Source organism: Toxoplasma gondii, chromosome II, assembly GCF_000006565.2.
Source record: "Toxoplasma gondii ME49 chromosome II, whole genome shotgun sequence".
Taxonomy (NCBI): domain Eukaryota; phylum Apicomplexa; class Conoidasida; order Eucoccidiorida; family Sarcocystidae; genus Toxoplasma; species Toxoplasma gondii.
In genome coordinates this window covers 2,052,567-2,077,703 of record NC_031469.1, presented here as the reverse complement: position 1 = coordinate 2,077,703, position 25,137 = coordinate 2,052,567, and the positions used below count along the sequence as shown (strand labels likewise).

Sequence of the window (25,137 nt, the reverse complement as noted above, 5' to 3'; positions counted from 1 at the left end):
GAGGATACGATTACATATGCAATCCTCTCTAAAGTGCATGAGTTGACGCTTACCTCTACGGTTGCGGCAAAGAGGAAGTCACGCTGACTCATCTGTGAATGTTGGTTCTCTGCTGTATGTGTTAGTTGCTAACTCCCCAGTTTGTCCAGCTCGTAGTATACACTCCCCGGAAAGAGAATGTATGACACTACGGGCAGTGGTGGTCAATACATTCACACTGTTTCTCTGAACACAACACTAACGAAGACCGAGTGGATGAAGACATCTTCTTTTTTGTTCCCGTGACCTCTGACACCCGGCTTTACCTGCTTTGGAAGAGCTGAGGCCAGCGGCACTCACGAGCGGCGTCTCCCCGCTTGTCAATTCCGCAGCCGTACTGCACGTAAGTCGAACACTGCCTTCTTCGGTGAAAGACGCGTCGTCAACAGGGGCGAGCTGAGAAGCCTGACATTCTGAAGAGTATTATTTCTCTTGTGGCGGTCGCCTTTTCCCTGTCACCCTCCTCTGCAGACTGAGGTGGGAATCAGACGTTGATAAGATCGCGGAGGGGTTGTACGCAAACATGCATGATGCAAACGAGTACAGGCGTGTGGTGACCTCTACGGTGTAGCTCCAAATTGCTTGCCGCAACTAGACGCACGTGCTGCCTGACTTGCTAAGGCCTTATCAATTGGACGTTTTTTACATTTCCTTACTTTGGAACGCTGCTCTCTTGTGCACCGTTAGTCGAGGTGCAGTTTCTCCTAACAAGCGAGATATAGGCATCTCACTCTGACGTCCAAACATTCTGTGGAGTTGCGTTACCTGCTTCTCTATACTAGAGAATCGTGACTTTCACCGCACGAATCTGTGCGACGCTGTCTACACTGATAAAATGCTCGTACACACCTGACTCCGTTTCATCCTTGGAATTCCTGACACACAATCTAGTCCACAAACGCACAGGGACCACAGCAAGTTCTGGTCTTCCATTTTCCGGCGGAGGAAACAAATGAGTTTTTGGGGTGCTACAGTGATTGCAAGCCTCCTTGCTCCAATACTATATTTGGTCCTCTGCTAGTTGGGGAATACCGCGCATCTAATGTAACACTCGAACGATTCTCTAAAAGTTTTCACATTTTGTCTCGCCTTTGATAGGTCCGAGAACAGCATGGAGTTTTGAGATTCGAAGGGTGTCTCAGCCAATCGTAGCCGAATCAGTGCAGCACACATAATGGCATCCCGCAACTCGGCAGTGTGACCCAAGTCTTCCTAATGGTAGCTTCTCCGCGTAGTAACAACAATCCACCTTTTACGCCCAGGCCATAGCCGAAATTCTCCAGGCAGTCTATGTGTGGCATTAGAGCGACATTCAGCTGTGGGTAATACCGAACGCAGTCTATTCGTGTTTTACTTTGATGACACCGCCTTCCCCTAGGAGGAGCAGGTGGTGTGCTTGGCTGCCCCGTGCTCTGTACACAAACGATGACTCGATTGCGGACGTCTGTGGGTGCGGCGTAGGATAGACCTTCAACAAAAAAACGGCAGAACACACTTGCATTTACTTTGCATGCGACGTGGCCTGCGGCTGCCGCCACCCACACTCCAGGGGATTCGTTTTCTTTGGCGTCCCTTCGCACGGCTCTCTGTTCTCCTGTTCACCTCACCGACACTCGAGAAACAACGGATTTGACCTTTTCCATCCCAAAGACAATCAGCAAGGACTGTCGTACCCAAGTACCTGCACAACATTCATGAAAAACGCCGTCTCCCGACTACGCTGGCTGCCGTGTGTGTCCGCGTTTCCCAGTTGGGGGGTGTGCATGCGCCGGGCGCACGGCTTCACCGGTCAAAAACAAGTCTCTCTTGTGTTTTCTTGTCAATGTCAATGCCTGCGTAGAGGCAGAGCTTTGTCGTCTTGTTCTGACAAAGCAGGAATCCCCCTTTTTGTCCTCGACCGCAGGAATTCCGCCCACGTGGCCAGCCAGTGCTGCAGACGGACCACTCCCGTGTCTTGCATGCACATAGTAGGGATGACTCGGCCATCGAAACTTGCACCCTGTTTTTCTTCACAAAAAAACAGGAAACAAGGAGAGCAAACCTCGGAGCCAGAACGCTAATTTTTCTGGTTGCGTCGGTGGCAGCGGGTGAAGTCAACAGAGGAAGCAGAGGAGCGGAAACAACGGTAAAGCCAGGGGAAAGTCTGCGGCCACCCTGGAGGGGAGGATGACTGTCTTTCGCCTCGCCGTTTAGTCGTTGAGCTTCAGAGACGTGCTTCTGAGATCTATAATCTTCAATCGCGTCTCCCCCTTTTCGCCAATTTCCAGGCCACTCGCGTACGCGCCTCTTTTTCTCCAACCCCCTGCAATTCTGCACACGAGACATCTCTGGCCCCTCTCACTTCTTCCTTCTTTCTCTCTTTCTCTTCCAGTGTTGATTTCTTTCGGTGGGCTCGCCTTCCAGACTGTGAGCGCTGCCTTCGAGTTTCCGTCAGGGAGTTTTTCTCTCGTTTCTTTTGTCCTTCGGCTTATCGCCTCAAACGCATGTCTCCTCTCCGTCTGCGAGGTGTTGTTTCCGTACGGGAATCTTCTTCTGACACATTTCCCAGAGTCTTCCACTGAGAGAACGCCGGCTCTCAGGTTCTGCACTTCTCAATTCGGCGATGGTCCAGGCAACTAACGACTCTGAAATTCACTCTCAAATATACATACATACATGTTTATACGCATATGCATGTCTCTTTCAATATTGTTTTATGGTGTGCATGTATGGACAGGGGAAGTCGGCGGACGTTTGGCAATTTGCTTGCGGGAGTCTGTAGCTCGCCTTCACGTCGCAGTTCCTCCCGCATTTCCCCTTTGCTCTGCTTTCTTTTCGCCTGCCTCTCACCTGCTCACTTAAATACCGTCAAAGACCCGCTGTCTACGTCGAGGGTCTCTCCAGCCTTTTCTGCACGGTCTCTCTACGATGCCGCGATTCTCTCGGTCGCCCTCGGACGCAGGGGTCTTTGGCGGCCATGGCCAGATGTCTGCGTTCTCGATGGAGGAGGAACGAAGACGCGAGTACGGACCTCACAGCGCACTCGTGGACAGCTTTCTCGGCATCGGAGGAAGTCCGTACATGTACGACCTCCTGGGGCGCTTTCCCCACCCCATTTCTCTCTATCAACATCTTCCGCATCTTTCAACGATTCCCGTGAAGGCCTTGGAAGAGGTCGCGGTGCAACGCCTCCGCGGTACGTACACCAGGAAGAAACGAGTAGCACTCTCTTTGGAGTAGAAAGACCCCGCTGTAAATGCCTTCCGGCAAAGAACGTGGTATGTTGCTCTCCTTTCCCGTGGTAAACCCGTTCAACGAATAGCGGAAAGAGCATGCGCTCCACTGTGCCTTTCGTAGCCACCAGGTTAAGTGCACTGAGTACTGTGGGGTCCAGCGAGCATTTGAAGACCACCAACTGTACTCACAGAATCACCTGTCCCCTGACTCCACCTCGAGCTTTGTCGACCGCTTGGTCGATATCTTCCCTCGCTGAGAACGGGCGGAAGGTCCTGGTTTGTCTCCGCGACTGCTTGTGGCCCACAGCTCTTCCCTCTCGTGCCTGCGGTTCTGTGGCGAGGTGCGGCCTCCCGGCCTGCAGTCGTCGGAAGACAACGGTGCCGGCTTAACAGACTGCGACAGCCGCTTTTTCTTCTCTAGTTGGTCCCCTGTCTCTGCTTTGGCAGCTCGTGTACGCGTTCCTGTCTTTGCATCACTCGAAGTCTCCTCGGAGGCGTCCTCCTAGGTGCTGAGTTTAAATTTCATGGTTTCGTCTTCGCGATGCAGCTTCAGAAAGAGAGACCTGGCCGGTGGAAGATCCGTAACGAAACGTAGTTGAAGTCACAAGGCAGAGAAGACTCAGCTGCATGCCGTGCAAAAGTTTCACCCGTCAGTTTGGTCTCTCTGCGAAGTGGCGCGGCCGCGCGAACGTCGATATTTCGTTCTTCCGTTTCTCGCTTTTGGGCGACCGCAGAGCCGCCTGTGCTTTTCGAAAAAATGATCCATTTCCATGGCGCATGCACCGGACTAGCCTGTGCTCAGTGCTGTCTTCCTGCACGCATGTTTTGACGCATGCTGTCTCTGGCCGAGGCGCTGCAAAGCAGCGACAACGAGTTGTCTCTTTTTAGCGAGGGGAAACGACTACTCAGGTGCCAGTAGGATGCGTTTAATCGTACTGGGAAGTCGTCCTCTGTCAGACAGGAGTATCTATGAGCTTGCTCGGGGAATGCAGATTACGAGTGGGATTACGTTTGCCTACACGACGCCTGCATCTTTGCTTCCGCTTGTCCACGTGTGACTCCTCGAGGCTCGCCTTTCCTGGTGCATGCGTTTTTGTGTCCCCCTCTCCTGCCATAAATGCCTTGTGATTTTTTGTGTCTCCCTTGCCTGCACCGGTCATCGCACTTTCCATTCATTGCCTGCGGTCAGCGCATCTCGCTGGCACTCCAGTTTTCAGTCCTTTTGGAAGTGAGCGCCCTTTGGGCCGGGCATCTCATTTGGTGCTCGCAGGGTTTCTGTTTCTCGTTTTCATTCGCTCGCCCTGGCTTTCTCTCCTTTCTCTCCTTTCCTATCTGTTCTCTTTTCCGCTTTTCTCTCTCGTGTTGTCTTTCTCTGTCCCGCGGTTCCGCAGTCCTCTCCTCCGCGTCGGTGCGCGTCTGTCGCTTTGCTTGCGGCTCGGCCCGAGGCGTTCTAAACCGTTCTGCGCCTAGAGGTTCTGGACTCCTCAGCGCCATTCACCTGTCCTTCCCGCTTTCGTGTGACTGCTCACTGCGTTGCCTTCAGTCCTGAACTTTCTCCACGAGAAGTTCGGCGCCGAGACATCTTTGAGTCCTGCGGTTCTTCGAGAAATGGGGGCAAGGAAGCCGAACACAACTCCTGCTGCATGCGCAGCGCCTGGCAGCCTCAGAGCTCCCACAGCAGAGGCCGAGTTGAAGCAGCTTCTTGAAGAGGCGGGACTGATGCTGGCTCGACCGGTCGGAGGAGCAGCTCCTGCGCCTTCTCCCGAGCTCACGCAGGCGGTGGCAATGCGCGACGCCATCTCGCACTTCGCTCTGCGCCTTGCGTAGGTCTCCGCTTCTCAGGTTTGCAGAGGCACCGGGGCAAAAGTCGAAAAGGCCTCTCTCTAGGGCCAGAACTCGACTCTACACTTTGGGCTTCTCGGGAGTTTTGAAGGCTCAGGGTTTACTGGAGTCACGCGTTCAGCAGGATTCTCGGTCTATGAGGGATTAGGATTTCCTGGAGTCCCTGGCCTATCCCCGCTGAGGAGTTACGACAGATCCGGGTGTATGACGTTTCTCCAAGAGGAAGGCAAGCTAGGCGCGAAGGCTGGAGACGCGTGATGGCCGTCTTCTCTCGCGCTGTTTGGGGTGCGTGTGGGTCTCCGAATCCGTCGAGATTTCGGTGCCAGTGGTCGATAGACTTCATCGATAGATGCGTTGATGCGCAGTTGCAAACATGTCCTTTGAATTCGATGAACACCCCGTTCTACACTTTAGCATGCATTTTCCATCTCGTTTTTCCCGCCTCTCCCGCTATTCAGCCTTTGCAGTTATGCAGTTCGATACTGTTGCGTCTGTGTGCTCTGGGGCCCTACAGCTTCAGCACAGACAAAGAGAGACAACAGTGGTTTGTTCGACAGGAAGCCCGTCTCTTCCTTTATCGCCTCGGTACGTGTCAAAGGCGTTTTTCGCCAGGGCAAGTGGTTCCTCAACTGCATGCGCAGATGCGCGCTCCATGACGCGACCACGGTTTCCTGCGGTTTCTCCCTCTCTGGGTTCCTTCCACCACTGCGGCGGGGAGGGGGGGGGGTTCGCCATCTTCCAGGGATCTCGCATGTTTTTCGTGCTCTTCATGCGTTTTGTGCGGCTTTACGCGTCGGTCTTGTGCTGCGTTCAAGCCGTTCACGGTTCGACTGTGCGCGCCGTCTGGTTTGAAGGTTAGCGCGCGCGACAGTGGCTTCCTCTGAATTTTCTGCGTGCTCCAATTTTACAGAGGAGCTGATGAAGTTTCGAGGCGACTCACCTGGAACAGGCTTCGAGCGAGACCAGCCGTTTGACGAGTTCCTTCGACGAGAGGGTCTCGACTACGACTTTGTAAGTTCTTTCTCAAGCAACTGAAGCGGACTTTTCTTCTTCCATCTGCGAGTCCTGCTGCTGCCTTTTCCGTCCTTTTTCGTTTCTCTCCGCCTCCCCTCTCATCTCTCTTTCGGCACAAAACACAGCGATTTTTCACGGTGCACCCGTGTAGTACTCCTTTGCTCAGTCAGTTAGCGTCAGGTGTGAAACTCTGCACCTTCGCTTCTCTCTCGCCTCTCTGTCATGGCGTTTCGTCTTCACGAGCTCCTCTTCTCTCACGCTGTGCTGTCTTGTCCTGCCGCTTTTGAGGCGCTCGTACGTTCCGGGGCCTTTTGGAGTTTCACTTTTCTCTCCTTTTTCGGTGCTCTGCAGGTCACTCGCCCGCAACGTCCAGACTCCCCCGCGATGGCTCTCTGGCAGCGCGCCACGGAGTTCCGCGGCGCCGACGCGTCTGCGGCGTACTCTTATCAGGAACTCCGTCTCTTTCTTGTGAGCTTTGTCTTCTACTTTCAACGTTTTCTCCAGTGTCCTCGCCGACCTGCTCTCTGTGTGGGGCGTTTGCTTTTTTCCCCTCACGTCCAGCCTCCTGGGGCTTCAGGACGCCCCCGAGGGAAACGGAGACTCTCTCGTGCAACTCGCGAGCCTCCGATGCAGTTCTTCAGTTGTCCGCGCCACCAAACACTCACCGGACAGCCCCTATATGTATATGTGCTATACAGAGAGATATATATTATGTGCTAGATATATACATATATACATATATACATATATATATTTATATATATATATATATGTGTATATGTATGTTTGTGTGTGCTGTCGTTACTGGTATTAGCGAGCGAAAACTGTTACTTAGATGCGAATGTGGTCAGAAGCATGTTTAAGACAGGACTTTGAGCGGAGTCTTTTTTCTGTGTGCATTGGCGCCGTTTGGGTCGCGTAGGCTGGGGGAAGCGTGACCAGTCGCTTCTCCTCGACGCGCGTTGCTGGGAAACGTCGGGTGCAGCGCTGCAGCGAATGTCGTTTGCAGCAACTCTAGGAGGAAGAACTGCCGTTCTGGGTGGTCACGGGGAAACGCGTTTTTCTGGATCTCTGCAAACACTCTGTGACTCTGTGCAGGTTCCCTTTTACCCCGATGCGGCGTCTCTGGTTGCCCGACGCCGGGTGTACATCCACCGTAAGTCCAGCGCTCTTTCCGACTCCACTTCTTGCCACACTTTGTAGATTAGTGCGACTTTCCGAATCGGCGAATGCGGCAGAGAGCAGTCAAGGCGGGTCCCTTTGATGCCGAAGCAGTTTCTTTTGGCTTCGAGTGACCTCACTGTCTCCCCTACACACGCGTTGTTCCGTTCTGTCGTTCAACGTTTTCTCGCGACCTCGCAGGCTTTATCGCCTACGTCCCTTTCACAGACATGGACCAAGTTCTGCTCGGCAAGTTCAAGTAGGTCGCGGAAATCCTATGGCCTGCTCCTGCTCTCGTGTCCGGCTCTCCCATCTCTTCGTCTTCTCCTTCTTCGGCGTCTCTTTTTCCGTCTTTTTCTCTTCTCCCTTGTCGTCTTCTTCCCTTTGGTCTTTTTCCTCGTCTTTCTGTTCTTCTTCTCTGCCGTCTTCGTCTCTTTTTCTTCTTCCCCTTTGGCCTCGCAACTCGCGTAGAGACTGTGTCTCCTTGGCTGCGAAGTGAGACACGAGCAGAGAGGTTGCGCGGTTGGAAACTCCTCGCCTTCGCATGCGCGCATCCGAGTTTACAGTTCAGCGAGCGAGATTCCCTGGGGCACTCGATAACTTCCTGGTCGCACAGAGAGACAGACAAAGTCAGGCGAGAACCCCGAAGAACTGGGAGTATGTTCTTCAGTGGTGTGGGTCTTTCGGGCCAGTCCGTGAATGGTTTATGCGATGTCTTTTTCCTTTTGTCTTCAGATCGGTGCTGTCGGAATGCTTTTCGCTCCTCGACTCTCGACAGAGTACCCTTCAGGTGGGTCTTTTACTTTTTCGCCTTTCGCGAAAGCGCCTGGCGTGAACGCCGGGGGGATCTCTGTGTGTGTGTGTGTGTGTTTGTGCTTGTGTGTCTGTGCTTCGGATCTAGGCAAATAACTGAGTTCCCTTTTCAGTTCCAGTGCCAAAGTCACAAGAGCTCGCGACGAAAAGGACGCGGGAGGAAAAGGACGCGGGAGGAAAAGGACGCGGGAGGAGCGCGAGAGCAGTCTCTGGAAACGTCGGGCCTGTCTGTCTTGCATAAGCCGAGGAAGAAGAGATTTAACCGCCCTCGGATACTGCGTGCGACTGCACCTGCGAGAACTGCAGAGACAGGGCCGGGCGCCTCTTCGGCACTGGATGAACAAGCGTGCATGTTTGCACCTGCATGCGTTGTCCAAGCGGTGGAAAGAAATACGCGGGGGAGACGCGCTGCACAGAGTCGAGTGTGAATCCGCATGCGCCGTGTCTCGATGTAAAGAGAGATACCAATGGAAATGTTGTCTGTGAGGAACTGTGTATTGAGAGTTTCGTTTTTGTGTCGAGGGGCTTCGAAAACGAGCGGCGAGCTGGCCAGTTCCGCCCCCTGCAGGCAGGGTGCGACGCCTCGCGATGAGCCTCGTCAATGAAACGGAGGATGAAAACTGACGAGAGATCCCCGTTTTCACGGCGGAAAAGGAGTTCTCCCTGTGTGATCCGGAAGACGAAGAGCCGTTCTTCCGTTGTACGCCCACCGTCTCTGTGTTGCTCTCTTCAGAGCATCCTTTCGGCTTGAAGCTTCACATGTGCGTCTCTCTCTCGTTTTTTCTCTCCGCAGACAAACGTTTTCGGAGACGCACGAATTGGCGAGCTGCTGATGGCCATTCCGACAGTGTACATTGGTGAGTCTTGCGGGGGTTTGCAGACTTTTTTCGTGACCTTCCAGAGGCAAACTGCGGAAACGGCAAGGAAGAACGGTTCTCTGCGTTTCCTTGAAGCAAACAAGCGCCCGAAACACTGTCGCGTTTCCGATCCCCCAATGCGATTGATCGTTCATGGCCATAGGGGTGCTTTGGAGTCCCGCCTTTCTTCGATTTTCACGGCCGTGTCGAAACTCATATTCTCTCCGAAGAACAGTGTGGGCTACAGACTCTTGAATCCTGCGATAACGATGACATCGAATAGGCACAGCTCTGTAGTTTCGAACTCGATTCGTGTCAGGTTCGACGCTCTTCACCTTGTCTTTTTCCCTCCTTTTTCCTCTCTTCTCATGACCGCAACAGTCCGCTCTGTCCGACATGACGTTTCTCCTCACAGCGCCCGCTCTCGTCCCAGCCGCTTGTTTTCGTCATGCATATGCATGCGCATTGCCGTGGGTGTGTTTCTTCTCAAAGGCCCGAGAGGGCGCGTTTTCCGACTGCTGGATGCAAAAAAGATCGGGGAAGCAAGATCCCATTTCTGTGGTGTGTACCAAGGAGTGTAGCTCCTGCTGTTTCCTTATCTGTGTTGCATGCACAGTTTCTTAACGATGATTCCGAGAGATGCTGAGAGCACATGGCGCTGGGTATTTAGTCCATTGCTCTGATTTTGCAAAGGAAACACGCAACAGTTCAACCGAAGGGCGTTTGCTTTGGATTTCGCGAGGCTGTGGAAGTCTGCTGTCGATCTATGAATGAACGAGCGCCAGCGTCAGACACGACGGCGTTCCTTCCCGTTTCGTCTCCATCGTCTCCATCGTCTCCATCGTTCGTTTCTTCTGGCCGTTGCATGCAGGAAAGGACTTTCGCAAGGACGCCGTGGAGACTGCTGAAGATCGTCTCACTCCACAAAACGTCAAAGACGTGAGCACGAAGAAAGCAAAGGACTTTTACTCGCTTTTCCACTTCTCACGCCTGTTTGAATGTTCGTGTCTCGACCTCTAGATAGACAGACACAAAAAGGTGCAAAAAAAGGCACAGATGAGGACAGCAAAGATGCGGCTTGTAAACAGACAGAGATGCAGAGAAGACGCGTACACAAGAAGGTGTACAGAGCAGTAGACTAGTCGATGTTGGCACACAGAAAGGTGGAGATCCGTAGGTCGATACACTCAGACGCATGCAGTGGTTTGTGTACATAAGGAGAGAATAAGCGTCAGAGATAGAAATGCAGATGCAGATGTTAGGAGTACAGATCACTCGGTGGATATAAAGGTCTGTCCGTATCACACAAACACCTTGTTCCCTGATCCACCAGCTACGCATGCAAACACTCTATCATCTGCCTCTGGAAGTGCATGTATATCTGTATGGAGTATGCGACAGAATGAACGTGAAGGTGGATTTGAGATGTTGTTGAGAAGCGATTGACTGCGGAGGCATTTCGGAAAACGTTTGTGAGTTCTCTGGAGCGCATGCAGCGCCTCTTTCACTGGAGGAGTCTTTTCAACAACTGTCTGCCTGCTCTTTTACTCCGTGGCTTTTTGCGGCGCTCTTCAGGTCTGGCGCAGTTCCTTCCCGCCGTGCATGCGTCGCCTCTTTGGGGCCTACATGTGCGTAAGAGGCGTCAAGACGCCGGCTGCCTCTGCCATATTAGAGAGATCGACAGTTTCGCAGCGTCAAGAGACCCTGCAAGGTGGAAAGTGGATCTGAAGACTTGACGCTTGGAATCGAGGCTACCAAGAAAGCTTTCGAAGCGCGAGTCTTGGCGCCAGAGACAGGCTGAGAGCCGGATTCGCTTCGTTCTGCTTCCACCCAGGTTCCTTTCTGCGGGGTGTCTTCGGTGCATGCAGGCGCGACCACCACATGCGTCACTCTGGCAGACTTCAACTGTGGCTTTTCTTCAAAGTACGTTCCTGAAAAGTTGTCGCCTCTGCTCCACGTTCACAGATGGTCTTGGTCTCGCGGGTTCGCGTCTTCTCCGCAAGAAAATCTCGCAATGCACAGAGGAACATCTCTCGCCCCTGGGGTGTCTGTACAGCTGGCACGTCTCCATCGATCTGATGCTTCCGTTGCCGCGGAACGAAGCTCGAAAAAAACTGCTCCTCTCCGTATATTTGTATATATATGTGCGTATATGTGTGTAGATGAGTGTCTGCAGGTCTGCAAATTCACGCGCGTATCTCTGTTTATATTTTGTGTTTTTTCGCTCTGCGTTTAACACCTCGAGGGTGTGGACAACACAACTGTTGTAGGTCCCTTCTTCGTCTCCGTTTTCTACAGCTTTTCTCCCTCGAGAAAAGGCTCTTTTGTGCATCGGAATGCAAGACGAAGAGTTCTCAGCTTTCGTTCCCGCAGTTTTTGCGATCTGGTGTCCTGGCGCGTCTGCCAATCAACGAGTCCGTAGCCCAAAGCCGCAACTTGTAACTTCCGTGTTTTCTGCCAGGGAAGCGCAGGTGTTTACACTTTTTTATACAATTTCACCGTTTCCTACAGTTGCACTTTTTTCATTTTTTATAACTACATCTTCCTTTGTACTTACCTCTTTTTTAGGATTACATGGCTTGTTATTTCTGCACAGTTTTGTGTTCGCGTTTCGCGTCGCGCGTGTGTCTGTGCAGGGCGCAGGGATGAAGTTGGAAGAGAATCTCCAGTTCAACCGAGCGCTGTGGCAGGACGCCCAGAAGTTCGACCGAGAGTGAGGACCTAAACAGCCAGCGCATCTCTCTTTCGCTTTTTTCTGATCTTACGCATGCGCCCCGTTTCTTCCACGTTCTCTCGGTCTCAGAACACTTGAAAGACGATGTTAATGACTTTTCTCGCAAATGCAGCGTCCGTCGTAATTCATGGAAAACGGGGATTTCTCGGTGTAGTTAGGACGCTAGAAAGACTTCTGACTCCACCAGGATCTGAATCGGAGAAAAGACTCTTCGAGCTGTAGCTACTCATGTCCACTTTAGCGTCTTCTCCTGTCTCCTCAGAGTCTCCCTCTCGCGCGTTCTCTTTCTTTTCCTTCTCTCGTTCTCGGGATGGCTTGCGTTTTGTTCTCGTGTTTCAGAGTCTTTTCGCAGTGCTTCAGATAGGCGGAGAACGCGGAGAGACACTTCCGTCCTTGTTCCCATTCTTGTCTGTTGTTCTGTCAATTGAAACGCCCCGTTTCGATTCCATCACCTAGCGGGAGAAAGCAGAGATCGGTGTCGACAGTGAAGGGGCAAAAGGAGAGAAAAGGCTGTCACTTGTTTTGTCGGATTTCTCTCGCCACCTTTGGAATTCGCATCGACAGCTGCCGCAGGGGCTGTGCTGAAGAGGGTTCAAGCGTCGTCAGAGGGCGCGTTGACAAATCTGGGGAACGTCCGCTTCGCTGCTGTCGCAAATTCGATTCGCTGCTTTCAGACACTCTTACACCCTACGGCACATCTACGGCCAGGAAGGAAAGCGGGCAGACTATCCGCCTCTCAGCTGCTCAAAAATCATTTCTGGAGGAGGCATGCTTCAGGTAATGCCCAGGGGGAAAGTCTTCTGTCTGTTTATCCTTGAAAATTCTCTCGAGGTGCGGTATCTGATACAGAGACGTAACAGTGTTGAGGATCCAGGAACTTTCACGTCCGCTGACTTCGTCAAAGGGACATCTCTTGATCTAACTATTTCGAGATAGATATAGATATACAAAGTTGGATGTACATATTTATATTTATATATATATTGATTCACAGGTGGTATAGAGATAGACAGATTTATATGCAGACTGTCTATGCCGAAATATATATATATATATAAAAATGTACATCGTTAAGTCGACATCATATTCATATATGCATATTATATATATAGATATATATACATCCCAATGCGTGATCAGTGCATCACTGCTGTTGAGGAACTGCCTGTAATGTCTTTTTTTACTTTATTTAACCTGTGTTTCAGCGTCTGTGGCTTCGCTGGGGCTTGGTGCAAGATTTCTTCCATTTCCTCCTTTTGTGTTCTGTTCGGAGCTCTTCTCGTGTTTGGAGACTTTTCCCGACCCTTTGTTTTTTCTTGACCGGTTCAAGCCTAGAGGAGCTTTCTCGTGGAGTTGCCCTCTCCTTCCCCACACTCTCGTTTCTTCTCGACTCTTAGTCTCGTTTTCTCTCTCTCTCCCGCCGTCCCTCCGCGATTCTTCAGTTCTCTCTTTCACGTGGTTCTTCACTGTTCCAGTGTTCGAAGTGTCTTGACGTTGCTGCGGCTGAAAAGCGTCTTCAGTATCGTTTGTTGTCCAGGATTCCAGGGGAAAAACTAGATTTTTCAGGGGAGTTCAGACTCTTTGGGCGTTGCGGCATTTCTTTTTCGCAGACGCCGGGCGTCGGCGACTTCCACGGATGTCCCTTCAAGCACTTTGACAAGCCGCAACTGCAGAAGCTGCTCACCGAGTTCGGCCTCAGCTGTAAGGACACCCGTGCACGAAGTGGCGAGACCCAGGGCACTGGACTCTTTGGGCCTCTTGGTGTTTTGAATTCATTCCGGGTTCGCGAGAAGCAGCCCCGAAGGTCACTTGGCAGGCTCGGATGATGACGAGAACTGCGCTGAGAGAAGCAGATGTCTTCGTTTCGTCACCCTCCCAAAGGAGACAGCGAAGTGCACATGCGTCCGGAGGAGAGAGTCGAAGGTGGCGACCGCGAAAAGGCGACTTGCCGGTTGTACTTTTTGTGGTGTAGAACTACGCAGCAAACACAAATCCCGGCACTCTAACGGAGATGAAACAACTGCAATCTTTTTCCAAGTCGATCTCTTTTTCTGGGCAGATTTGGAAAAGGAAAAGAACTGTCGTGGGCGCAAGCGAGGCACAGCCTTCTGAAGCAGAGACAAGGTGCAAGAAACAGAAAACGCGGAGAATTGCTTCCCAGGGGAGTTCGATCTTCGCTGCAGATCTCCTTCACTGAAAGCCGTACATAGAAACCTGTGGGTTCCGACAGCCGGCAACAGGAGAGGTTGTCTCGCGAGTTTTCTGTCCGCTTTGGATCCAGAGATTCGGGGGTCCAAAGAGGTGTCGACAAAGATGCCTTTTCTGTGGGTTTCCTGATGGCTGAAGCCTGCATGCATGCGTTTCCAAACGGCTTTTTACATGGAGAATTGCTTGTCGCCTTTTTTCTTCTCTCGCAGTCAATCAACTGCTGCCGGTCTTGAAGTACAAAGACACCAACGAATATCAGCTGGCCTGTCGCGAATTCTTCATGCAAACGCACCCTGGAAGCGAAGGTAAGAGGCGAGACTCTGATACGACTTCTTGTCTCTTTGTCTGATTCACAAGGTGTCATCCCTCGCTGGCATTTGAATGGGCGAGGTGCACACCAAGGGTATTGGTGGTCTCCATCGCATGCTGAAGAACGAACAAGATACGGAGGAGTCTCCAAGTGACCCGAAGACCTAATGCGGTTTTGGAGAAGGGAGGCTTATCACGACTGAAGGACCTGAGAAACAGTTGTGTCCCCGTGGTTGTGAGGGAAGGGATTTCAGCAAAGATAGCTGCGATGTTGAAGAGCGCACAAGAACTGCTGCAGATCGCCCTCGGCGACACTCTGCTGAAAAGGTTTGGCGATAAGCTGCACACAGACTCTTCACTATGGTCGTCTCTCCTTGCTGGCGCGACGTTTCTGCGCGGAATCTGAGGGTCAACTTCGCGCTGGCCTGGACCCTCAACCTCTTTAGCCTTAGAATGGCCGCTGTTTCGCCTCGTGAGCACGCATATGTCGTTTCACCTTCCATCGATTCAATTTGCTGTCTGCAGGTGAAGGCGTAGGAAATCATCCAAACCACTTTTACGAGGCGAGTCGACGCTACGCGCGACGGCAGGCGGGTCCCTCTGCGGTCTCTCCCGCCGAGGCGAACAGCGAGAAAGTGAAAGAAGAAGATGCGAATCTTGCATGAGAAAAGAAAGACTGGGGCGTTCGTCTCCAAGTCGCGTGCATGTGGCGTTTGTCGTTGCTCCTCACGAGCAGGGAAAACTGAGAAAGAGCGAAAGGTCTCTGGGGCCAGAACGAAAATGCGGGTGCGTATGGAGGCTGCAGTCGGACGTGGATGCATCTGCACAAGGCGCTTCTGACGTAGATCGAAAAACGCGGGGATGAGATCTGGAGCTCTTCTCGGCGCGTACAAAGATCGTCTCAGCTAAGAGGGGTCTGTCTGGAGACCATGTCGATCTGTGGGGCTTCTGAAGGCGAGAAGAGAGTTCCGAAACAGAGAAACTTCGGGAGAAGGGTGAAAAAGGTGAGGGAAAGGGGGGATGCAGAGCAGCTCGTCGATTTTTTTTCAAGAAACGGGGCTGTCGCTTTCTTGATTGGGTCTGTGGAAGAGACATGAGTTTCGCAAGTGCAGATGTAGAGGGGAGAAAGTCTGCAAGTAAGAAATGAAGTTTCAATTCGCCAAATGCCCACCGAGTTTCCTGTAGGGGTGCGTCGTGCAAATTTTTCTTGTTCACGACGACAGAACGCGATTGCCGCCAGGTATTTAACTTTTTTAAAGTCGAAACTTGCTCTCGTAACCCCGCAGTCGAAAGCGGAACGGCTATTTTCGACAACGAAGGTCCTTCCGATTTCTGATATTTAAGCACCTGGAATCCGGACTCGGATTCCAGCTATGATAAACAGACACGGATATTTTGACGAATTCTGCAATTTAGCATCTAGGACACTGAATAGGACGCCATTTATGCGATGCCAACAACCAAGGTCTTCATGACTGCTGTACACCATTCCCCACTGAAGAGTGCCTAGGGCAAACCCCCCCTGGACTCTTTCTCGGTGTAGCCACATGGTCCCTAGAAGGGCGTGGAGAGCCAGAGGAGAAAGTTCTGCTTCATTTCAGAGAGGAGGTCGGTGTGTGCGACCCGACGACTCGCAGTGGCAGGAGAAAGTGGAAAGTCGTGGGCAAACGACACATGGAAAAGTTTCCTCGCGTCTCTCTGAGCGAGGCATGCCCCAAGCATCAGCGTTACGCCACGTCTGGTGTTCAGTGAAACTAGGCCGGTGGGAATTCGTTGAGAGGCTTTTCCATCGCCTTTGAAGTTTTTCGCGGCTTGTGGGCTCTCCCGCTCCGCTCTGTCTCTCTTCGTGTTTCTACCCACTGTAGGTTTAGGAAACTGGGGAGACGCCCCTGAAGGAACGTCCTGAAACCACACTCGGAAAGGTTCCTCGCAGTCCAGCGACTTCACTCGACTTTCAGAGCGAAGTCGTTTTCCTCACCGTCTTCCGCGGTCTGAAAGACTGCTTCTTCCTCCAGTGTGTGTGTTTTTGTGGGTGCGTGCGGGTTTTCTGTGTTTTATGCACAGACGCTACGGGGACGCAGTTTCCTTTTGTGACTTTCAGCGCCGGCTCCGCGCTGTCAGGTTTTTCGGATTTCTTCAGGCGACACCGTGGCAGCTTGCCACCTCCCGCTCTAGTCTTTTCGGCAGTTCCTGTGCATTCACGTTCCAGCGAGTGTTCCTTTGGCACGCCGGAAACCCTCGTTGTCGAGACCGAGCGGCGTGGGCCCGGCTGCCCTTTCTGATTTCTCGCGAAGCAACCGCGTGTTCGGCGTTTCTCTCCGAGAAGCAACCTGGTTTCGTTTCCGTTGAGGAGGCCCTTGTTGTAAGGCAGCCTTGCCTTCCTCGGAACGCAGAAAGCCGAGAGTCGAGCTGGGTCCACGCGACACTGCCTCAAGTGTTCCCACGCGTTCGTCTCGATATTTTGTAGGCGCGGATTTCGAGGTTCTGTCTGGTTTCGGGTTCCGCGGGTGTTAGAAGACGACAGTCTCGTGCACAGAGCGAGCTGGGAGATCCTTCTGCGTCCGTTCCTGCTGCAAAATCGAGCGCGACTCTAGATGGCCTGGTGAATTTCTAACCGAGTTCCAATCAACAGAGGCAAATGATACAAGGTTGGCCTGTGAGGTTCAGTGCCCAGGAATTCGCACTGTGGACGCTTGCAGAGCGGTTGGCAGACCGAATGTCAACGTAGTACGAATGTGGCTGTAGCAACCTTTTGCTTGAGGATGCGAGACCCGAGGATTTGTGCGCTTCCTCTGGGATTCCCCACGTGAACTGCGGAAATATACACCATCCTGCTTCAGATCTATATGGACCCAGTGTGCTTTGTCCTAGGCTAGTTTCCGTCTGTAGGCGGCAAAGGTTTTTTACGCCGCGCATGCAGTGGTGGAAAAATGCGAGAGGGGGGCGGGCTCGCTTTCACCACAGCCGCGAAAAATATGCGGAAATGCAAGCCGAAATTTGCACACGCAGGCATCTCTTTGTGTTACGCCCAGCGAGAAACTGCAGTTTTCTCGGACACTCGAATCTGGGTGCCCGCCCATCGAGATACCTTTGTCTTAACGCGGTGTCTCGCGGACCCCTCTCTCAATTGCGACTTTGAATGCGTTTCGCGAGACGAAAAGGAGTTCTTTGTGGAACCTCGGTGCCTTTGCCCTTTTCCCCGGTCCTTTCTCTGCATGCTGCGTTTCCTTGTGCATATCCTGCCCACTTTGTGTACGCGCAAGCGCTGAGTTGAAAGATCTTGCTCCGCCTCTTTTCCGCTTTTTTTCCCGAGGTAGAAGTTAGCAAGCAGAAAGAGCCGTACGTTTCTTGTCTGGTATTTTCGGTCGGCTTTCTGTTGCTTTCTTTGTGGCGTTTTCCCTTTCGTCCCCCTCTGTTTTCCGCGTTTTCTGGCGCGTAACGGCAGCACGCGTTTCTCAGCCTCTTCGAACGGCACCCGCTCCTTTCCAGATATTTCTTTCCACACGTTCTCTGTCGGAAATCTCCATTTTTTTATCTCTCCGGCGTTCGGCCATCTTTGGATTTCCGCGCAGCTTCTCGAACGGCGGACACAGGCCGTCGCGCTGCTCTGCCGAGCACCAGACCGGGGGCACTTCGGGTGTATGTACACCTCGCTTCTCCTGTTTCCCCTGTCAGCGAGTGAGACGCCGAACCCCGACGATATGCCCGGAGATTAAGCGCTTTCGTCTCTTCAAGCATTCACTCCTCTTGAATCGTGTCTTCCGTTGTCTACCGAGTTTAGTCACTCTTGCTAGTTCCCTTGACTTTTTCGCTGCCTCACAGTGTCGCAAAAATGTCAGGCTTCTTCGGCATTTCCACTTCTGCGCCGCCGTCGCAGTCTCTCTTCTCCAGTTCATCGGTCCTCTCTCCTACCGACGAGGAGAAAGTCAAGCTCTCCATCCCTTCTCTCTTGTCTTCGTCTTCTCTCTCCTCTGTTCGTGGATCTTCTCTCTTTCCTCCCTCCGCTCCATCCTCTTCGTCCACCTCTTTTGCTTTTTCCTCTCCTTCTTCTGGCTTGGTTTTGTCTTCTTCGCCCTCGTCGAGTGTGAGTCACGCGCAGTTCCCCAGGTCTCCGGGAGACCAGCGTTCTCCGTTCTCGGTCCCGTCGTCTTCTGCTGCCTCTGCTCTATCGGATTCAAGGCAGACGACCGCGCGAGCGCGAGTCAAGCCCACCGCTCGGCCGACCTCTCCCGTTCCGTTTTCTTCTCTTTTCTGGGTGACTGACGATGCAGCCTCGCCGATCCTGGAGCGCATTGACTCCTTCTTCGAGGCGAGAGACGCCGCAGAACAAGACAGAGACCCCCCCAGAAGACCCGACAACACACGCGCCGCCTCTGCCTCAGGCTTCCCGACCTCTGCGCTTTCTCACGCCGACATCCGCGACCGGGTGTCGAGAAACATCCTCAAACACAGAGGCAGAGATCTGGAACGGCGAAGCGGCTCGGCACAGGGCGCCTCTCGAAGCCTGCTGCCAGTGCAACTGAGCTGCGCCTCCTGCGGCCCGGACGCGTCGCGAGGAGACGGCATTCCAGCGCCTTCAGGTTTCTCCTTCACCATCGTCAGGCAGTGGAGTTCGTCTGTGCCTGCGCGCGCGCCGAGCAGCGTCGTGGCCATTCGAGTTTCTCCACAGCCCGCGGAAGAGAGCTCCGGCACTCGCGACGCCTGCGGGGGTTCTGAACCCAGAAGCGAGAGCGCGGTAGCGTGTTCGTACACCGCCCTGGTGAGCGTTCTTGGCTACGACGTCGAAACGCAGAGTCCCTTCTCGTTCATCTGCTGCAACACCTCCGGTTCCGTCCTCGCGCTCCTCTCCGATTCCGCCTGCTGCGTCGCCACCCTCACGCCTCCACTCGGGCTGAAGGAACAGGCGGGAGGAGACAGGTGTGGGGCGGGGACAGCGGAGATCTCTCGGCCCGCTCTGCGTTGGCTCCGAGACGAGGACTGGGAAGAGGAGGAAGAGGAACTGGAGGGCGAGGCGGTGGTTCAAGTCCGCGGACTTCTTCTCCTCGACGAGTTGCAGCGGAATCTGGAGCTTCCGGGCGCCGACGACTCCACACAGGGGCCTTCGCCCCGCAGGACCATGGTCGCATGTTGCTTCCACCCGTTTTCGGAGACAGCTCTGGTGCTTCTCAGTCATGAGGAGGTCGCTGTGCCCCACACAGACGGCGTGCAGTCTTGTGAGGCTCGCGGGGAAGCCGGCGAAGACAAGCGAGCAATCCTGAGGCTGTTCGACGTGGCTGTGAGCACCGAGCAGCCGGAGACGGAGATCAGTGTCCCCTTTTTCCCCGATGGTATCTCTGGAGACACTTCGTCTGAGCTGTCTCCTGCTCCGCAGCTCTCCCGGGGCCAGACCGGGGGAGAGGAGCAACGGCCTCGAGTTCTGCCTGTGAACTTCGCGCTGGGCTGTTCTTCCGAGGCCCTCGAGCTGTGGCCGGCGCTCTCTGTCTTCCTCCTCTTTCCGGTGTCCCTGGAGGGTGCCACAGATGCGCCGGGGTGTCTCTGCTTCTGTCCCTTCCTCCCGCGCCGGGTGCCGACACTTCCCGCGCCCCTCGCCCTCGCCCTGCGGGAGGCGACGACGCAGGCGCGTCTCCTCGAGCGCCGCTGCGGCGCCTCTGGGCCTGCAGATCAGAGAGATGATGAAGATGGGGGGCGAGACGACGCTGGAGACACGTGTGTGCTCGAACCCCACACGCGCGCCTGGCTCATTCAGCGGGAAGCCGAGCGCGTCCTCTGCGAGGAGTTGAGCGCAGCCGCGTCATCTCCTGTGTCAGCAGGTCTCGAGTCTCGGGAGCGACAGTCCAGCGACGCGGTCAGCAAGGAGCAGAACGCGAGACCCGCGAGACGCGTCCCCGTCCCTCAGTGGGTCGCACTGAGGAACGGAGAGAACAAGGGTGAGGAGAAACGAGATGAGAAGAAAGAACTGAGAGGTTTGGTCGAGGAACGAAGAGGAGGATCAGAGGAGAACGAGGACGAAGGTGAAGGTCGGCTTTGTGCAGTGCAGCTCTTCGCGACGAATCCCCTGACGATGCTGCTGACAGCGACGGTGACAGGCGCCCTTAGTGTTTGGGCATCTGCAGAAGAGATCGCGCCTCGCATGCACGTGGCGTGCTCTGGAGAGCAGAGCGAGGAAGACCAGGGGTTGAAGCAAGAAGGGAGGAGCTCGGGACACAGTGGAACGCAGCAAGCTGCTGAAACAGCGAAACCACTCCAGTTCTTCCTCCTCCAAAAAACATACTTCTGTCGCCCACGCACGAATTCCAAAGACCCTCGTTCCTCCGCGTCTTCACCTTCCTCTTCTCTCTCCTCTTCTTCTCTTGTCTGTACAGAGGGTCTCAGTGAGAGTTTTGTGGGGTCCGTGTGTGGGCGTCTGAGTCTGTTGGCTTTGCCGCCTTCGCTGACTGCGTCTGCAGTGCCTGCGGCTTTCGTCTTCGACGCCTGTCGGGTGTCTCTCGTCGAGTGTCACTACCTGTCGGCTTCGAGCGCGGGGTCCGCGTCTTCGCCTGGAGAAGACGCAAGGAACTCGCGCTACAGGAGTCGGCCGTGTCTGTCGCTGCACGCGGTGCTCGCGGGGAGGAAGGCGGAAGGGTCGTGGCGGGGCGATGGAGGAGAAGCTGGCGAGGCTCTCGAGCGCCCTCTGCTGTGCTCTCTGTCGCTGCGACGTCGGAGCCGAGGCAGCGAACTCGCGCCTGTTGAGGCCTCCTCTCATCTCGCGCTTGTGGGGTCTTGTCTCTCGGATTCTTCTCTCTCTGTGTTTTCCCTGGACGTGTCTCCGCTACTGTTTGGATGGGGAGACGGCGCCGCGGACGTCGCGAGCGCGCCGGAGCCGACGGGCTGCGGAGGGACTGTCTCCTTTGCTCTGCCCAAGAGAAGCGGCGCGAAGCATCAGCTGGAGGAGGCCGCCCATATGCTCAGGCAACACCACACGCATGTGGAGCAAGTACGAGAGAAGATTCGTTTCGCTGCGAGTGCCGCGAAAAAGGCTTCCGCGAGTGGAAGGACTACGGACATGCGGCAAGCGACTGCAGCCGCAGCTGAGGTCGGTGCACGGGGCGACAGGGTGAAGACGCAGAAAGTTTGAGGGACTGCCAACGCAACAGAAATTGGATTTGGACACAAAGACGCTCAGGAGCTAAACCGGGAGTTCGACTCGTGGTTATATATATATATATATATATATATATATATGTATACTCTCGAAAAAGCGTGTAAAAAATACACTGGCTGCTCTCGAAACCCCACTACCAGAACAGGAATTGGTTTCGGGAGAAAACGAAAACGTTTTGAAGAAGCAAATGAGGAGTCCATCTCGCAGCCCCCCTATTTCTTAGAAAAAGGTAGTTTATACAAGCATAGGAATTCACACTTTGTCAAGAATAACAGAGGAAAATGTGTTTTGACGACGAGAGAGGCTACGCTTTTCCTGATTGGCGATTTTGCTAACACCGAAAGAGAAAGAGGCGTTACAAAATTATATATGCGAAGGGAGGAGATTTCGTGAAGTGTCGATGTCTGTGGGTTTTTCTGTGAAAACAGTGGGGGCTCTTGTGTTGAGCCAGGAGTGGAACGAGTTTCGTGTGTCTTTGAGTGAGCTTCCTCTTTCGGTTTTTCCTCTTTTCGTTTTCTTTCTCGTTTCTTCCTCCCGTCCACTGCAGCTTCATTTCTCTCTTCACATGCCGGAGACCTGCTCTGTCTCTCTATCCCAAATACCACTCTGTCTTGGTCCATATTTCTGAAAGGCACAGGATAACTCGGATTCCGCAGAGACACGCAAAAGCTGTAGATCCGTAGTTCTGTTGCCGCGGGTCCTGCGACCGACGCTGACTTGTGTCTCTGTTGTCTCTCGCAGTTCGCCAGCTCTCTGGTGTCGACGCTCCAGTTCGCAGACGAGAATTTGCTGCAGTCATTGAGGCACTCAGAGCGACGCCTGCGGTCTTCGACGACGGCGAACCTCGCGCGGTGTACAGAAACTCTGGAGACGCAAGTGAAGGAAATGTGGGCGACGCACGAGTGTCAGGTGCTGCGCCAGAAGGAGGATGAACGGCGCCTCGAAAAAGTGAAAAAAAACATGGTGAGGGAGGAGAAACCGCGCTCCAGAGAGGGAAAGAATTGGGCAGAGGAATGCGACTTCAGAGAATCGACCACCTGGCTCATGACTACTCGAGGTAGACAGGAGGAGAAATACACGGGAAGCAACAGAACGCAGAGAGCTGCGGAAGAGATTCGGAGGCAGAAAAGTGGAGAGAAAAGGAATCATTCGTGGAGGAACACCAACGTGGAGATAAGGAGAAATCAGCAGAAGTAAAGAAGACCAACGGACATATCCTGTTTGTGCGGTGTTGAAAGGAAATCTGTTGAACATTGGTTTGTAAATGGATATTTGTGTTTCGTCATGTGTCGGCCGTGTTTCGTCTCCTCTCCGTGTCCAGAGTTCCTGCTTTCCCGCTCGCAGTCTTCTTTCTTGTCGGATTGAAGGGTACTTCTGTGTAAACCAAAGCGAATTCCTGCGTCTCGATTGAGCCTTCGTTTCGCCGTATGAGGGCTGTCCACCCCCACCCCACTGGCCCGCGTAATACAGGCGGGAGTGCTGGTTTTCGTCTCCTTGCCTCACCTTTTCTTCTCCCTGTACCCCTCTTCTTCTGGTCAGGCCATCTTGGAGAGTCTCTGCGTAGAAGCGGGGAGACTCCTTCGAGAGCGAGATGAGTCGCTGCGGCTCCGAGAGCTTGAAGAGGCCTGGACAAAGCTGGAGAGAGACATCTCCAGGCTGCCGGCTGCTCTGCTTGAGCGCTCGCGTCTCAGTGGATCCCAGTGCGGTCGCGAGGACGAGGCAGACGTGACGAGGAGCTCAGAGGAAGGCCTTGTTTACGGAGGCGCCGGCTGCCGGGCGGCGGCCAAGGGAGAGAGGGTCGAAAAGCTGAGAGGTGTTTTTCCCGATGAAGGAGAGAGCGAGGTGGAGGACGAAGAGCAAAAAGGTGAGACCCAAAGAACAGACTAGGGACAAGGCAGCATGTTTGGTTCCGTAGATGAACAGAACGGTTGTTTTCAGTGATTCTGGGCATTCGTGTGTAATTCCCGTCCCCAAAGCTCCCTTTTTCTGGCCCTTGTTTTTTCAGTGGCAACCAGACTGCTGAGAGTCGTCGAGGCCGGCGGAAAGCAACTGTCTATGCTTCACGAACGCCAAGCAACTCTGGAGTCGCTCATGCAGAAGGTTTCTCTCTAGCCCTCGAAGATGCGGTCTCGAAAAGGTGACACGCGACGCCCGCGGACCCCACACACACACACAAGGCCTGCTGTCGTCGTCAACTTCCTCAGGTTGTGCGTGTGTGCTCTGTGCTGTCTAGGGGTTCAGTCGTTTTGTGTCTTCTTCTCATCGTTCTCTCAGTCGCTTCTCCATTCTTTCTCTCTCGTCCAGTATTATTGTCTCTTCTTCCTGTCTGTTTCGGGGTACAGTTTGCTGTGCGGACTCTGCTTCTAACAAGGAGTTGTTTCTGGAGGCTGCCGGCCGGCAAAAGTTTTTCTTTTGAAGTGGCAGACTCATGCACATGTTTGCTCTGGCTGTGTTCTCCCGCATCGAGTTTACGCTCGGGTTGAACGGAAAGAAAAATGAGCACCGCGAACTCCGTTAATCCCGGCAAACCATGTATCACTTCGCTCGTATCTATGCGCCGGTGGACGAGCACGCTTTTGCCATGCACGTCTGTAGCTCAGAACGCCTGCAGAAGGTCTGACATGTGAGAGCGCGTTTGTCTCTTTGTATACAGAGGAGAAAATGCGTGGCCACAGATAGATCTAGAAAACTACCTGGGAAATGGAGTAGGTGCTTTAGAAGGCAGATGCCTGTCGGACTTGCTGGCAGCTGTCCGTGAGCTTGCGTCCTGAGCTAGGAATACTGACAGGGGAAATCAGGGTTTTCCTTGGTGCGAATACATCGGATTTCGAGGTGGACACTGTCGAACGGCAACCTTTCAGTTATGCACCTCGGATATGCGAACGGGACGCATCGACGATTAGAGTGTACTCATACAAGAAGTGACTGTCGGCTCGGAATTCCGTTTCTCCGTCATGTGAAAATTTTCGGTAAAAGGGGAGGCCCTCGAGCGTCTTGGGTGAACCAGAAGCGCATGGCGGTGTGCAGCGGTTGGATTCCATCTTTTTGCAAATACGACGCAGTGCCATTCCGCAGTTGGAGGAAAGGAGAAACGCAGATGTGAGGAAGAGCGGCACGGCTCACTCTTGAGCCTCTGTTAACTCGCTAAACAAGAAGCGAACTCTAGAACAAATGAAGACCAAGTGCGTGAACGTTTCAGGTATATACCCTTCCGGCACAGACCGATCTGGCAACTTACAACTTACTGGCTTATTTCCACCGTTTGTGATTTTGTTCTAGTTCATTTAATGATGCTGGTATCGCTTATTTTGAGCAAGCCTCTCGCGGTTTTACACAGAGTAGTGACAGCATTTCGGATATTCACGGCAGCCCGTCCTCGAAAAAGAAGTTTCGCCTCTTATGAAAAAAGCGTTCACTGATGCTTTCAGAAAGCTACAGGGAATCAGGTGCAAACATGGTAGCTGGGGATGTTGGTTGTAGTCGAGTTTTAGCGATATAGAGGCAAAGGATCGCGGGACGGTCTTCAATCCCCGATCGGTTATCATACAGTTGACAGCAGGTGTGTAGGTAAAGAACAGCAGACGCTGAACGACGGCAAAGCAGAAGAACGTGTTGAAATATATACCGAAACGCTTGCGGAGTCCTCAGCAGGCTCCCTAAATGTCCGCATGCGTGGATCGTCGAAAGGATTGGTCTAGAACTTGTTCGTAAAATGCGAAACTTTCTACATTACCTTTGCCCCGACGAGACTCTACGTTCGCTCTGTGGCGATACGACTGTCTAGAAAAAGCCGCTATGGGACGT

The 25,137-nt window shown here is 53.4% G+C and overlaps 2 protein-coding genes across 2 annotated transcripts; both read left to right on the top strand.

The window, feature by feature from the left end:
• The first annotated feature begins 1,842 nt into the window (after positions 1-1,842).
• Positions 1,843-15,432, top strand: TGME49_297840 (DNA primase, large subunit). The gene is made up of 17 exons (XM_002371163.2): positions 1,843-3,214; positions 4,798-5,077; positions 5,611-5,681; positions 6,007-6,107; positions 6,462-6,578; positions 7,209-7,266; positions 7,473-7,530; positions 8,007-8,061; positions 8,878-8,941; positions 9,813-9,880; positions 10,517-10,569; positions 10,810-10,864; positions 11,578-11,654; positions 12,350-12,452; positions 13,286-13,376; positions 14,093-14,188; positions 14,718-15,432. Exons 1-17 carry the CDS (start codon positions 2,947-2,949, stop codon positions 14,855-14,857), a joined length of 1,755 nt encoding a protein of 584 aa, XP_002371204.1. The 5' UTR covers positions 1,843-2,946; the 3' UTR covers positions 14,858-15,432.
• Positions 15,433-17,224: 1,792 nt separating this feature from the next.
• Positions 17,225-24,220, top strand: TGME49_297830 (hypothetical protein). Its single transcript, XM_002371162.2, has 4 exons — positions 17,225-21,264; positions 22,075-22,296; positions 22,873-23,197; positions 23,339-24,220. Exons 1-4 carry the CDS (start codon positions 18,025-18,027, stop codon positions 23,443-23,445), a joined length of 3,894 nt encoding a protein of 1,297 aa, XP_002371203.1. The 5' UTR covers positions 17,225-18,024; the 3' UTR covers positions 23,446-24,220.
• The last annotated feature ends 917 nt before the right edge of the window (positions 24,221-25,137 follow it).

Excerpts from the sequence above, each read along its gene's own strand:
- TGME49_297830 (XM_002371162.2), top strand. The coding sequence starts at position 18,025 with ATGTCAGGCTTCTTCGGCATTTCCACTTCTGCGCCGCCGTCGCAGTCT. Across the intron at positions 22,297-22,872 it reads AAAAAGTGAAAAAAAACATG|GCCATCTTGGAGAGTCTCTG; the intron begins GTGAGGGAGGAG and ends TCTTCTGGTCAG. Across the intron at positions 23,198-23,338 it reads GGAGGACGAAGAGCAAAAAG|TGGCAACCAGACTGCTGAGA; the intron begins GTGAGACCCAAA and ends TTGTTTTTTCAG.
- TGME49_297840 (XM_002371163.2), top strand. The coding sequence starts at position 2,947 with ATGCCGCGATTCTCTCGGTCGCCCTCGGACGCAGGGGTCTTTGGCGGC. Across the intron at positions 7,531-8,006 it reads GTTCTGCTCGGCAAGTTCAA|ATCGGTGCTGTCGGAATGCT; the intron begins GTAGGTCGCGGA and ends TTTTGTCTTCAG. Across the intron at positions 8,062-8,877 it reads CTCGACAGAGTACCCTTCAG|ACAAACGTTTTCGGAGACGC; the intron begins GTGGGTCTTTTA and ends TTCTCTCCGCAG.